This window comes from Leptidea sinapis, chromosome 19 (genome assembly GCF_905404315.1).
Source record: "Leptidea sinapis chromosome 19, ilLepSina1.1, whole genome shotgun sequence".
Taxonomy (NCBI): domain Eukaryota; kingdom Metazoa; phylum Arthropoda; class Insecta; order Lepidoptera; family Pieridae; genus Leptidea; species Leptidea sinapis.
This window is the reverse complement of record NC_066283.1, coordinates 4,622,771-4,635,704: the sequence shown is the minus strand read 5'-3', so window position 1 is coordinate 4,635,704 and position 12,934 is coordinate 4,622,771. Positions and strand designations below refer to the sequence as shown.

At 33.8% G+C, this 12,934-nt stretch overlaps 1 protein-coding gene across 1 annotated transcript in view; it reads left to right on the top strand.

The window, feature by feature from the left end:
• Positions 1-12,582, top strand: part of LOC126970017 (cytosolic beta-glucosidase-like) — a 35,191-nt gene extending 22,609 nt beyond the window's left edge. Inside the window, exons 6-11 of the mRNA XM_050815699.1 lie at positions 1,227-1,315; positions 5,387-5,534; positions 6,955-7,118; positions 8,250-8,402; positions 10,290-10,378; positions 11,539-12,582. Coding sequence (XP_050671656.1) covers positions 1,227-1,315; positions 5,387-5,534; positions 6,955-7,118; positions 8,250-8,402; positions 10,290-10,378; positions 11,539-11,656 — 761 coding nt within the window. The 3' untranslated portion in view covers positions 11,657-12,582. The remainder of the gene's footprint in view (positions 1-1,226; positions 1,316-5,386; positions 5,535-6,954; positions 7,119-8,249; positions 8,403-10,289; positions 10,379-11,538) is intronic.
• Positions 12,583-12,934: the final 352 nt, after the last annotated feature.

The following is a 12,934-nucleotide window of genomic DNA, read 5'->3' as shown; positions in this document are numbered from 1 at the left end:
ACTTAATGTAAAATATTTCAACTACTTTTTATAATTATTTATTTTATGTTGTTATAAGTTGTCAATTCCACCCAACGCCAATATTTTGCAGAAAAACATCTTCCAACAATTAATGTTCAATCTTGATACGAGAATACGCAATATATCAGTTTACCAGATTTATGAGGATTTATGAGTCCTCCCTCACACGCAGGATCGCAGTATTTAATACAAAATATAGAAAGAAGAAAGAAAGAAAGAAACAATGTTTATTGACGTCATTATACATTCTGATTATAGTTCTTAAAGTTATACTAATCTAATTATGATCTAATGACGCCAATGGGCCCCCAGCTCAGCATAATTGTTGTTTCGAAAGAATCCACAACGCTGGTCTTCCGTGGAAACCCAGAGAGCGCTACTAACGCACAGTCCTGTCACACGAAGGTGAACAAACTATTAATTCTCTATGAGCACAAAGCACAAAAAATAGTGAAACTCGGATCTAAAATTAAAACTAACAACAAATAAAAACAATTAAACTTGCCATTGCCACACAAAACAAACAATTTTTTTTTAAATATTTTAAATTGATTTTTGGATATTAATAAGATATTCCTTGTATTCTAATTTAAATAGCCCTAAACTAACGCAGTTCCGTATGGGAGGCGGAATATTATTCCAACACTTCGTGGAAGCATATCGAAAGCTGCCACGAAATGCAGTTGTACGGTGTTTTGGTCAAACCATATAGGCTGACCGTTCTTGCTTCTTCTTCTCCATTCTCTATTCTCTATTCTCTCTCGTTATTCAATTTCTATTTGATTGTCTTCTCGTTCGCGTCAATATTAAAATCTAATTCTTTAGCTTGATGGTCAACCAATGAGTTCTTATATGCGGATAATAACTCTTTGTTACAGTACTTAGTTCGTAATTGCAGTGCCGCTCAGAGTTTATGGGTTTTTCAAGAATCCTGGGCGGCACTGCATTATTATGGGCAGAGCGTATCAATTACTATCAGCTGAACGTTGTGCTCGTCTCCTCTCTCTTATGTTCATAAAAAAATATAGATTTCCCTAGATCTGTACGTAACTTCATCACAATTTGAACAGATCCGTCAACTTTTGTAACAAGAATACGAAATTTAACTTTTTGAGAAAAGGCCTCCTGTGCAAAAAGCATCCCACTGGTGAAATGGTTATTAGGCACAAAGCTTTATACCTACTCATATAAATTAAAATTTGCAGGTAGAGTGTCTCTAACAAATCACATAATATGGGTGGAAGCGCAAACAAAGGAGACAGAGGAACTGGCAGAAATATCGAGGCAATTTATTGTAAGTATTTTTTTTTTAATAATATCGGGTATTAGTTAATAAGTAGTGAAGTTATTCGTTTAAATACACACACACACAAACAGAGTGCACTTTTTGACCTTTCGGTTCATATTATTAACCATAGAATGTAAATTGGTTGCCTACGGGACAGGCTACGCTTAGTGTAGAGGGACCAAATATGATGTAATATTATGTGATAAAGTGTCTGTATATAATATAATAAATAAATATACTTCTTCTCGCATCATATCATATTTATTTACAGTGTATGCAAACAAACATCTACTTCAGTCGTTTCTTTTTTTAGTTTTGCTATGATTAGTCACCTCCTATTTTTTAACTTACACAAGTTGAGTTATTTTGTTGCATTACCTTACAAACATTGTATTAAATACACAAATAAAATTTGAAAAACAAAAATTTATGAACGATGCGTGAATCTGAGAGTTGAACAAAGTGTACAAGATTCGTGGGTTCATAAAATTTTGTTTTTCAAATTTTATTTGTGTATTAATCCTATCCTAGTGAGGGTTATCACTTTAAAAACATAACAAATTCTTTAGATTTACAAGAGCGACATCTCAAGTCAATTTCCCCATATGCAAATATTGGGGTTGAGCAGGTTATCAACTGTAAAGTAGATCCTGTTGATGAAGCCACAACCTGAGAGTTGAACAAAGCATACAAGATTTTATAACGAGACGTTACTCGAACGGTTAGCTCAGTTGTTTAGAGCACCGGCACGGAACGCCGGAGGTCGTGGGTTCGAGTCCCGCATCGTTCATAAAATTTTGTTTTTCAAATTTTATTTGTGTATTATATCCTAGAAGTGAGGTTTATCACTTTAGGGATAGAACAAATTGATTGTATTAAATAGTGCTAATGTTAAATGCTGTACCTACCATAGATAAAAAAGAGTAGCAATGCGTTTCTTGTCACTTGTTCAGAAGATTCTTTGTTCAGAATCTGTGTGCTTGGTGAAAAAAAATCAACGTGTTTTAAATTTATATAAATTCTTGATAACCTTATTGCGGCCGACAGTTACTAAGGCTCCACTGTCCGTTCGTCTTATTTTTTGTCAGCAAGCTGTTCTCATAATAGAACGTCATTGCATAAACCTCAAAAGTTAGACTGATTTTTTCCTCGTGCGTATTCTACGTTTTTAGACAGAATTTTGTAAAAATCTTGCAAAGATGGCTTTGACAATTAATTATTAAATAATGAATACATCTGTACGGGCTTGAACCCTAATAATGGACGAAGAAACCAAAAAAAATATAACGAATGACGCAAACGTCAGAAAATTTTAAGAACCAACCTATTCCTTTAGTGTTACAGTGTTGTGCGCGCGTCTTAAAATTTCACACTCATCATTTTTCATAACGGAGTGTAACTTCAAAAACGTTTCTTCCACGAAACTCATTAAAAAGTACATTTCTACCGTATACATCTTGCTAAGTCTTTTACATGTATATTAGACCAGTGCCGAGCCTTTGAAAATGATAAAAAGTGAAACAAAATAATAGTAGGATGAAATCCATTGGAAAAGGACGAGAGTAAAACAAAAAATAAGGGAAAAATAAATTACGGGCGATCTGAGGTCGGGAAGTGGAAAAGGGGGGGTGTTTTAGGGTAAAAAATGGTTAATCTCGATTTTCGAAAAAACTACAAGTCCTATGGCAAAAAGTTAATTGGCAAAGTTGTAGGTAATAAAGAGATCTACAACTATTGTATTTACACTTTTTTCACATAACCTCAAAGTTTATGTGAAAAATTCAAAAAACCAAGTTTTTGGCTTTTTATTTTTATCTTTTACAAAAAAAATCTTTCACGAAATATTGTAAAAAGTTACCTTTTTATGTCCCAAATACACTGTAATTTATTTGAATTGAAATATTTATTTTTTCACCTTGTTTTGACTCAAATATCGGAAAAGAACCCTTATTTCCAATAAAAAATTCACCCGTCAAAATATCAGCTCTTTTCAAAAATTTTATGTGCTTTCTATTCGTTGAAATCTTTACTTTCCAGTGATGTAAAAAAAATATAAATTACAATTGTAAATGTTCGGAAAACTTAAGGCCATCAAAAGGCATTTCATAAAGAATTCACACCTGTTATTAAGTAGCAGCAAAAATATGGATTAGAAAGTCAATAAAATTGAAAAAAAAAAAGTAAATAAAAGTAAAATTAATTTAACACTGAATCATTATCCTTTTTACATTTATAAATAGATTTGATTAATTGTAATCCATATTTTTGCTGCTACGAAACAACAGCTATGAATTCTTTATGAAAAGCCTTTTGTTTGACTTAAATTTTCCGAACATTTACATTTGTAATTTATATTTTTTTTACATTATCAGAAATTAGATATTTCAACGAACAAAAAGCCCCCAAACTTTTTGAAAAAAGCTGATTTTTTGACGTCAGAATTTTTGATTGAAAATTAGGGTGCTTTTTTGATATTAAGTTAAAATAAGGCGAAAAAATAAATATTTTAAATCAATTAAATTACAGTGTATTTGGGATATAATAAGGTAAGTTTTCACCAAATTTTGAAGAAAAACAAAAATTTTTGGAAAAGATATAAATAAAAAACCAAAAACTTGGTTTTTTGAATTTTTCACCTAAATTTTGAGGTTATGTGCAAAAAGTGTTATTACAAAAGTTGTAGATCTCTTTATTACCTACAACTTTGCCAATTAACTTTTTGCCATAGGACTTGTAGATTTGCCGTAAATCGAGATAAACCGTTTTTTACCCTAAAACACCCCCCCTTTTCCACTTCCCGACCTCAGTTCGCCCGTAATTTATTTTTCCCTTAATTTTTGTTATATTCTCGTTGTTTACCAATGGTTTTCATCGTACTGTAATTTTTTTTGGTTTCAAAAATTATCGACCCTGGCCTATATGGGATGTAAAGTCCGTATTTTAGAAGGTTATTGCGTTATCTGATAACCACCCGCCCACATTCTCTTGCAAACAACAAACATTACACAGGTACGTTGCCAGTCTTTTAGGTAACGCTTTTTGAAACGAAAAGTTCTTTAGCCGCGAGTTATGTTCGGACGATCATAAAAGGTCTTTTTAAAAATTATTATTTATTGCACAAATAACTAATAACTATATTTACAATACTACGACTACATAAAATTAAAACTATCATTACGTGGAAGCGTACCAAGAATACTGGCAGCATTACCGTGTTGGTTAGCAATGCTGATCCGTTGACCGAAATAGCTGCCAGCGCTTGGGTTTACAGTAGCCTTATTGAGGCGCGAAGATAGTATTTTGAACATTCTCCGCGCCTCTGGGCCCCACGGGCCAAGTGTCTCGACACCAAACGGCACAATAACTACAATAATATTAAAACATGTGTTACTTATAACAAGACTGGAGCGAAAGTGAACAATAAGAATATTAAATTAGAGACAATCGAAGTTCAGCGTCAGCGTCTATTCACTTGTCCAATCTGCAAGTCAGCTCTTTCACACCGATGGGGCCCCGGTAACGCGCGCTGAGCACTTTGTTAAGGAAAATCTTATGGATTCGCGTCACCGTCACCATGACTGGCGTACGCCATAAATAAATAATTAAAAAAATTAATATATATATATATATAGTTAGACACTTATTGAATGAGTGAAATCTCGCGAGTTCGCGGCACTGAAATGTTTATAGCAGTATATCTGTAGCTATACAGCTGACGTATTGTGCAACATTAGTGCTGTGTATATCTTATAAGTGAAATTGATTGGTTTTTGTGAAAAGTTCAATGTGTAACTATACTGTGTATTGTTGAAATAGTATTTTTGTTTGATTATTATATTATTGAAAATAAGTTTTAATAATAAAATGCAATTAATAATTTAATTGTTCTTTAACGTTATTAAATTATCAATTTGAATTCTAAAAGTTCTAAGCTTTCACTTCTACCGGCAGTCTCTTTTCTTTTTTTTAAGGTGGACAACCTTAAAGAAAAAGATTCCTTCAATTTCCGATAGATAAATTTATTTTTAATGACTGCTTCTCTTTTCTCCTAAATTTATGAAATATGTTGTTTTTCAGATTGGAATGTTTGCACACCCAATTTTTACAGCTGCAGGTGGGTGGCCTTCTGCAGTGGAAAGAATTGTAGCAGATAATAGCAAGAATGAGGGATATACCAGGACGAGACTACCACCCTTCACTGAAGAAGAGAAAGAGTTAGTTAGAGGTATACTTTCTTCTATGTACCTATTTACACAATATATTAGAATTTATTTTAAACTAGGATTTAAAATACCTAACACCTTTAGTGCTACGGGTAAAAGTATTGAATGTTGTTAAGATGTTTATTCCATCGAAGTATTCTTATAAATTCTACCAGCTCACGGGAGGTGATACGTTGTTTTACCATAGAACCCTGCGTATCTGAACTTTTTTTTTATGGAGAAGGAGGACAAACGAGCTTACCTGGTGTAAAGTGATCACCGACGCCCACATTCTCTTGCAACACCAGAGGAATCAGGAGCGTTGCCGGTCTTGAAGGAATGTGTACGCGCTGTTTTTGAAGGTATCCATGTCGTATCGTCCCGGAAACACCGCACAAGGAAGTTAATTCCACAGCTTCGTAGTACGTGGAAGAAAGCTCCTTGAAAACCGGACTCAACAAGATTTGTGATGGCGTTTTGTTTAACTTTATGAGAAGAAATTTTTTAACAAGTCAAAAATTGTCCAATTTGCGGAAGTATGGCAGGCGTAGGTAATGTAGGTAACTGCGAAGAGTGTAGGAATATTTTTAAATATAGGTCTATTAAAGTTAAAACGGTTACTCAAGCCTGTGAGGTCTTGCGTTATTTTGGAGTAATAATTCTGAAGATGGACTGACGATCTGGTCAAGATCGCCGGAATACGTTGGACGAGGGCAGCGCAGGAGAGGTCGTCGTGGAGATCTTTGGGGGTGGCATTTGTTCAGCAGTGGACGTCTTCCGGCTCATGATGATGATGATGATAATTGCTGAAGATAAGTTACGTACAATCACTTATCCTTGGGAGGTTCTGCTTGTTACATTAAACCTAAAATTAGCGATGTTTGCTTGCGATTATCAACCATTTAAAATGAAATGTCTCATGTATAAAATAAAAACAGCCTTGTGGCCAATGGCCATTATTTTTATTTAGTACAAGCTACTGCCCGCGACGCCGTCCGCGTGGACGCTATGAACCAGCAATAATATATTATGCCTGCATCTACCGTTATAATATGTAGCCTATATTATGTCGTCTTCATCTCTTATATTGCAAATTTGAATTAAATCTATGCAGTAGTAGTTCGCCCGCCGCCGGACCGCACCATAGTATCGCGCACTCGGTTGGTCATCATCGTAACTATTAAAAGTATTTGTCCAAATGATGTAGCGTGAAAGGCAAAGTTTATCTATTTTAGATAACAGATGCGATAAAAGTGTATATTTTGATATAAGAATCAATTTGAAACTACCAAATGTGCAATAATTTTATTGTGTTTTAATTAAATTGGTGGTGGTTTGGTTCTAAGCCTTGGTTCTTGTTATTTCAATGTGAAGTCAACGAACGTGAGTCAGATTTGCACTAATTTGCTTTTTTTTAAATATGTATTCTATTTCTAATTTCAGGCACGTACGACTTCTTCGGCTTAAATTTCTATACAAGCCGCATTGTCAGAACAGCGAACGATGGTGAAAAAATAGGCTCATTCCCTTTGAGCGGCTGTCCAGAAATTGGTGTAGTTTACGAACCGTTGGAATCGTGGCCAAAAGCTGTTGTTGATTGGTTTTACGTAAGTAAACTTTGACTTATTTATCTTTTTAAAAGATGACGAGTAAAGTAGAATATAATACCATATTTTCATCATTCATTTGTTATGTTTTATTCGGTCAGTTGTTAAATAAAATACAATTTTATGGAAAGAGTGACATGAGATCTCATACTTTTAAATATCTTCGCTATTTGTGAAGAAAAATTATTTAGGTACCTTGTTTTAATATCTATACTAATATATAAAGCTGCGGTGTTTGTTTGTTTGTTTGAACGCGCTAATCTCTGGTACTACTGGTCCGATTAAATTTAGGGATCCGTAATAAAATTGCTATTTTGTAACACAAGGTGTAAAATCGAAAACCTATTTCTGCGTGCGCTGCAAAAACTATTGACAATAGAACAAAATGAAGTACAGGCTATAATATAGGCAATATTTTATTACTTATAAAACTATCGCGTGAATTATACTTTATATGGCAAAACAACGTTTGCCGGGTCAGCTAGTGTCTTATATGTTTGAAGTCTGTGTTTCCTTATTGTAAAAAGTTATCAAATTATATTTTATATGCTGACAGTATTCACCACTATTTGTAAAACAACTCATTACATAAACAGTGTTAAATTAAATGTGGTAAAATTTTATGTCACTAATCTTTGGTTATTAAAATAAAAAACCAAATATTAAGGGAAACGCTTAAAAATTAAACTGATTTGCCACCCGATAACATGCAACGGGCGTCAACGGACCTTGCGCTTGACTACACCTGTTGTATGTAGGCTACCTACCTCTTACCACAAAACTCATTGCGTAGAGCAATAAGCGACAAATGTATGACAGATTACGGCGACTTAGCGACAGTTGCTGACCCGTTACGTTTCACAATACTTATCAATTCCTAAAAGACTGCACCGCTATAAGATTCATAATATGATCAGCGGCCAGGCACATTGTACGCTTCTACTGCACCCTGAAAGCTCTTTTTATACTGTATTTTCAAGAGCGCGCGCCATAGCTAATGAATTCACTGGTCTACTGAGGTAAGGCGATGTCTCAATTGATGCTCGCAATTTTGGATTTACAATTATCATCCTCGTCCCGTCACTTGGCCATAATTATCTTATAATTTTATACTGCCTTACAAAATTACAGATTTACCCCGAAGGGATGCGCAAAGTATTGGGTTGGTTGAAAGAAAACTATGGTGATCTTGAATATGTAATGCTAGAGAACGGATTTACAAACGCACGAAGTGGAGTAGAAGATCCAGATCGTATACAGTATTATGAAGATCATTTAGAACAAGTTAGTACTAAAGCATCTCTACTAATATTATAAATGTGAATGTATGTTTGTTTGTTACGCTTTCACGCCTAAACCACTGAACCGGTTTTGATGAAATTTAGTACATAGATATACAAGAGCTTGGGAAAGGACATAGTCTATCTTTATCGCGAATAAGAGGCTTGGCGGAGTTTAAATAGGGGTTGGAAGGTTGTATGATAGTTCGTCATTATCGAATATAACACCATGAAACTTTGTATTTATGCACTTGATAAGAAATAAATAAATATTAATTGTTCTAGCACTTTTAAAATTTAGACCTGGGGATGAAAAAGAGGAATGAAAGTTCTATAGTTGGTAGCTCATAAAAATATATTAACCACAGCATTTTGAAAAGTGAGTATATTAAAAAATACAACCCAAAGTAACTGTAGCAGGCGCACGAAGTCGCGGGTAAAAAATAATAAATAAAAAAAATATTTGGAACAGTTTAACAAAACTAATACTACATATACTAATACTAATACTAATACAACAACAAACGATGACAGCTGCAAAAGTATAATTAATAAACTCCAGCGCAGCTTACAACGCCCTTCTCTGGATATAGAAAGGAATGATGTTCCATGCATAAAGATCTAAATAGGTAAACTAAGTTAGTTAATTTATAGTAAAAAACTTACTAGTATAAATAGAAAATTATTGACTTCTTTTATATTTGTTTAACTAAGCCGATTTTCAGTAACTTGGAGTGTACTTTCTAATAAAAAGAGAGATTCTTAAGAAGAACAACAACAACTTTACAAAATTTCCTAAACAAGTCGTCATTGGACGTGCGCTGCGAAAATCACTCATGATGTACAGAATAGGCTTCATTTTGTTTTAATAACCAAAGCGAAGCCAGCACAAAAATCTATTCATAGAAATGTGTGACTTCTCACAAATCATATGAGCCCTCATTTGACGCAACTGGCTTGGCTTGGCTTACAAATACCCCATATTTTCTCTCTGATCTTAATACTTTCGAGCTTGCTTTGTAGTAGTTTGCCATTGCCATACCCGTCAGAGGCTCCTTTGCACAGGATGCCGGCTAGATTATGGGCACTACAACGGTGCCTATTTCTGCCGTGAAGCAATAATGTCTAAGCATTACTGTGTTGCGATCTGTAGGGCACCGTAGCTAGTGATATTACTGGGCAAATTAGACTTAACATCTTATGTCTCAAGGTGACGAGCGCAGTTGTAGTGCCGCTCAGAATTTTTGTAATGGGCATGGCGTATCAATTACCATCAGCTGAACGTCCTGCTCGTCTCGTCCCTTATTTTCATAAAAAAGAGGTATAATAAATTTATTAATTTAAACAAGTTGAATGCAATAATACATAAAAGTATTTTAATAACCACACCCAGAAGACCATAAGTATACTGAAACAAAGGATAGATGTAAGAGATCTTCTCAATCAATGGGCTCCACAGGGTTTGATTTTAGGACCTTTTCTGTTTCTCGTTTATGTGACGTCTCATATCTTGGTAGGTAAAAGTTTATGTTTGTATTGTTTTCTGATGATGATTCATTCATGTTTAAATGTAGCCATTGTTGAACAAATTTCGAGTATGTACACAATTCGATTACTTAAGCTGTTAATTGGTTTGAAGCTAATTACATAGGTACCTACGTCTATGCTACAAAAATAAATTGTATAAAATTCAGTTAAGCAAACGATAAGGCAATGATTTTCTTGCCATTTGTTCTCATAAAAGGTCTGGTATAGTAAATATATATATGGTTATCATATAAGTGGGGTTTGATATTAAAGTTATGGTATTACTTTACTTACGTAAATAAAATATAACTTTTGAGTTGATAAATTTGAACGATTAAATTATAAATAATATTCCTCGTTACAGGTATTACTTGCAATCAAGGACGGAGTCAATGTAACGCACTTTACCGCGTGGACACTCATCGATAACTTTGAATGGTCTGATGGTTATAGGTGAGTAGGTATGGGAGATAAGATAGTCTAGGAAATAAGACCAAAAGGGATTTTTTTTATAACAAATTTTTATACCATCTACCAAGAAATCACAAACAATACAAATGATTTAAGTTTTCTTTAGTGTTAATTCCGCCAATATTTGTTTTTAAAACAATTCGACACGTGTTTCGCCTCTACACGAGGCATCCTCAGGACGTGTTGTCTCGCCAAAATCTGGCACGAGACTCAAGATTGAGATTGTGTCGAATTGTTTTAAAAACAAATATTGGCGGAATTAACACTAAAGATAACTTAAATCATTTGTATAATTATGGATTTCTGCAAAGTAACGCCTAATTCAATAAATTTTCTTTAATCACAAACAAGCTAAACTTAATTATTATTTTAACCTAATGTAACCCTCAGTGATATTTACACTACTACCGTCATTTTATGGAATAAAAATAAGCCCATTTAGAAAATAATCAAAACTTTTATTGCCTATAATCAAAAAACTACTTCAGAGAGCAAGTGAAAATTATAATTTTGGCACATTTTTTTGACACATTTCACATATTTATTCATGGAGGTACATGGGCGAACGTAGGAACCGTCTCATTGTTAGTTTTAAATTTTTGGGATACTAAAGATCGAATCCCGGATATCCCGTCAGTCTTGGCCATGTCAATTTTAATCAATCAATTTCCTCAGATTTATTGAGGGATGCGATGGCTGGTCCATTTTATTTTTACATTGATAATATACCATTTTAAGTAATTAGATAAAAATATATTGTTACTCGTTTGGGTTTTTTTTATAATTAATAATTTTTTTTCCTTTTTATTTACTTAAGTCAAAACGTTTGAGTGATTTTGGTGCATCACTTTACATACATTGTATAAAATATAATGTAAAATGCTAAAACTGTTAATATACATTGAAAAAAGTGGCAATGATTTTCTTGCCACTTCTTCACATGAAAGCTCAACTTTTCCGAAGTCGTGGTAAAATTTTTTGGAGCCTTACGGAAATAACTGGCCTCATGATCCTTAGCCTTTATCTCAAATTGAACAACGCAATTCCGATGCAGCTCAGAGTTTCAGGTTGGTCAAGACCCTGAGTGGCACTTACTCAACTCAATGGATTTGACAAATAATTTAATTTTGCTTTATTTTCAGGCCGAAATTTGGTTTGGTGGAAGTGGACTTCAACGACCCACATCGAAAGCGAACTCCGCGAGCATCTGCCAGATATTACGCTAATGTCATACAAAAACACTCATTAGATTTACATTGATGTGTAAATGACTAGGTCTAGAATATGCACATAAAAAATTACACTATCCCGTAGCCTTCTATAATTAAGTACTAGATACGCTGTACGTGTATACGAAGTAGGAATTTAAAAGAACGCGGCTCGGAGTAAGAACTCCTTTCCTACTGACTTGGTTCATAGTGGTATAGCGCGATATTTTGCTCGTTTTGACATTGAACTTACCGTAGGACTTGAAGTAGGCGTTACTTTGCGGAAATCCATAATTATACAAATTATTTGAGTTTTCTTTAGTGTTAATTCCGCCAGTATTTGTCTTTGAACGAGACTCGTATCAGATTTTGGCAAGACAACACGTCCTGAGGATGCCTCGTGTAGAGGCGAAACACGTGTCGAATTCTTTAAAGACAAATATTGGCGGAATTAACACTAAAGAAAACTCAAATCATTTGTAAATTATGGATTTCCACAAAGTAACGCCTACTTCAATAAATTTTCTTAAATCGGCAGGTATAGTCGAATAGGCAAAATTATACATCAAGTTGACCAAGCTTTAGTGTCTGGCAGCTCAAAACGTTTGGTTCAATCAACAGTGTAAGCATCTAAAAGTCATCCCTAATTAAATTTATAATTAATTAATGGTCACATTGGAACAAAATTTAATAATTCTGAAGTGTCAACCCTGACTGCTCTAATGTCCTCTTCCCCGCCCCACCACCCCCTTCCTCTTGTATCGCCCGTTTATCGACAACAAATATGTTCCAAATTTTACTTTGACACTGTAAAAGATTAATCCGTACAATTAAAGTGCTTGTATTATTTTTTAACCTCCCTTTATTTGTGAATGTAAAATGTAAACCATCTTAGAGTATTTTAAAGTACTTACCGTGATTTTCACAAAAATATTTTACTTTATTTCTGATATTATAATTATTATTTCTTAATTAAAATTGTTTTTTTTTTTTATTTATATAATTTGAAAATAAGAAAAATATGAACTTAACATAGTTTATAGTGAAAATACATAGTACTTAACGTACTAACATACATACTAACACTAAAATTTAAAAAAAAAATGAAGAATTAATAAAAAAATGATTTATTATCACTACTTATTCCATTTTTATAACCCTATTCTGAAGAATGATTTTTTTTGTTACAATTATTTACAAACACTTCTAGGACACCATCTTCCTCTACTGCTACAATAGCAGATTGTTAACCGAGGGTCGACAGAATCAATTCCCGAGGTATTTAGACTCCCGAGCGCAGCGAGGTTGGCTATAGTTCGAGTAGGAATTG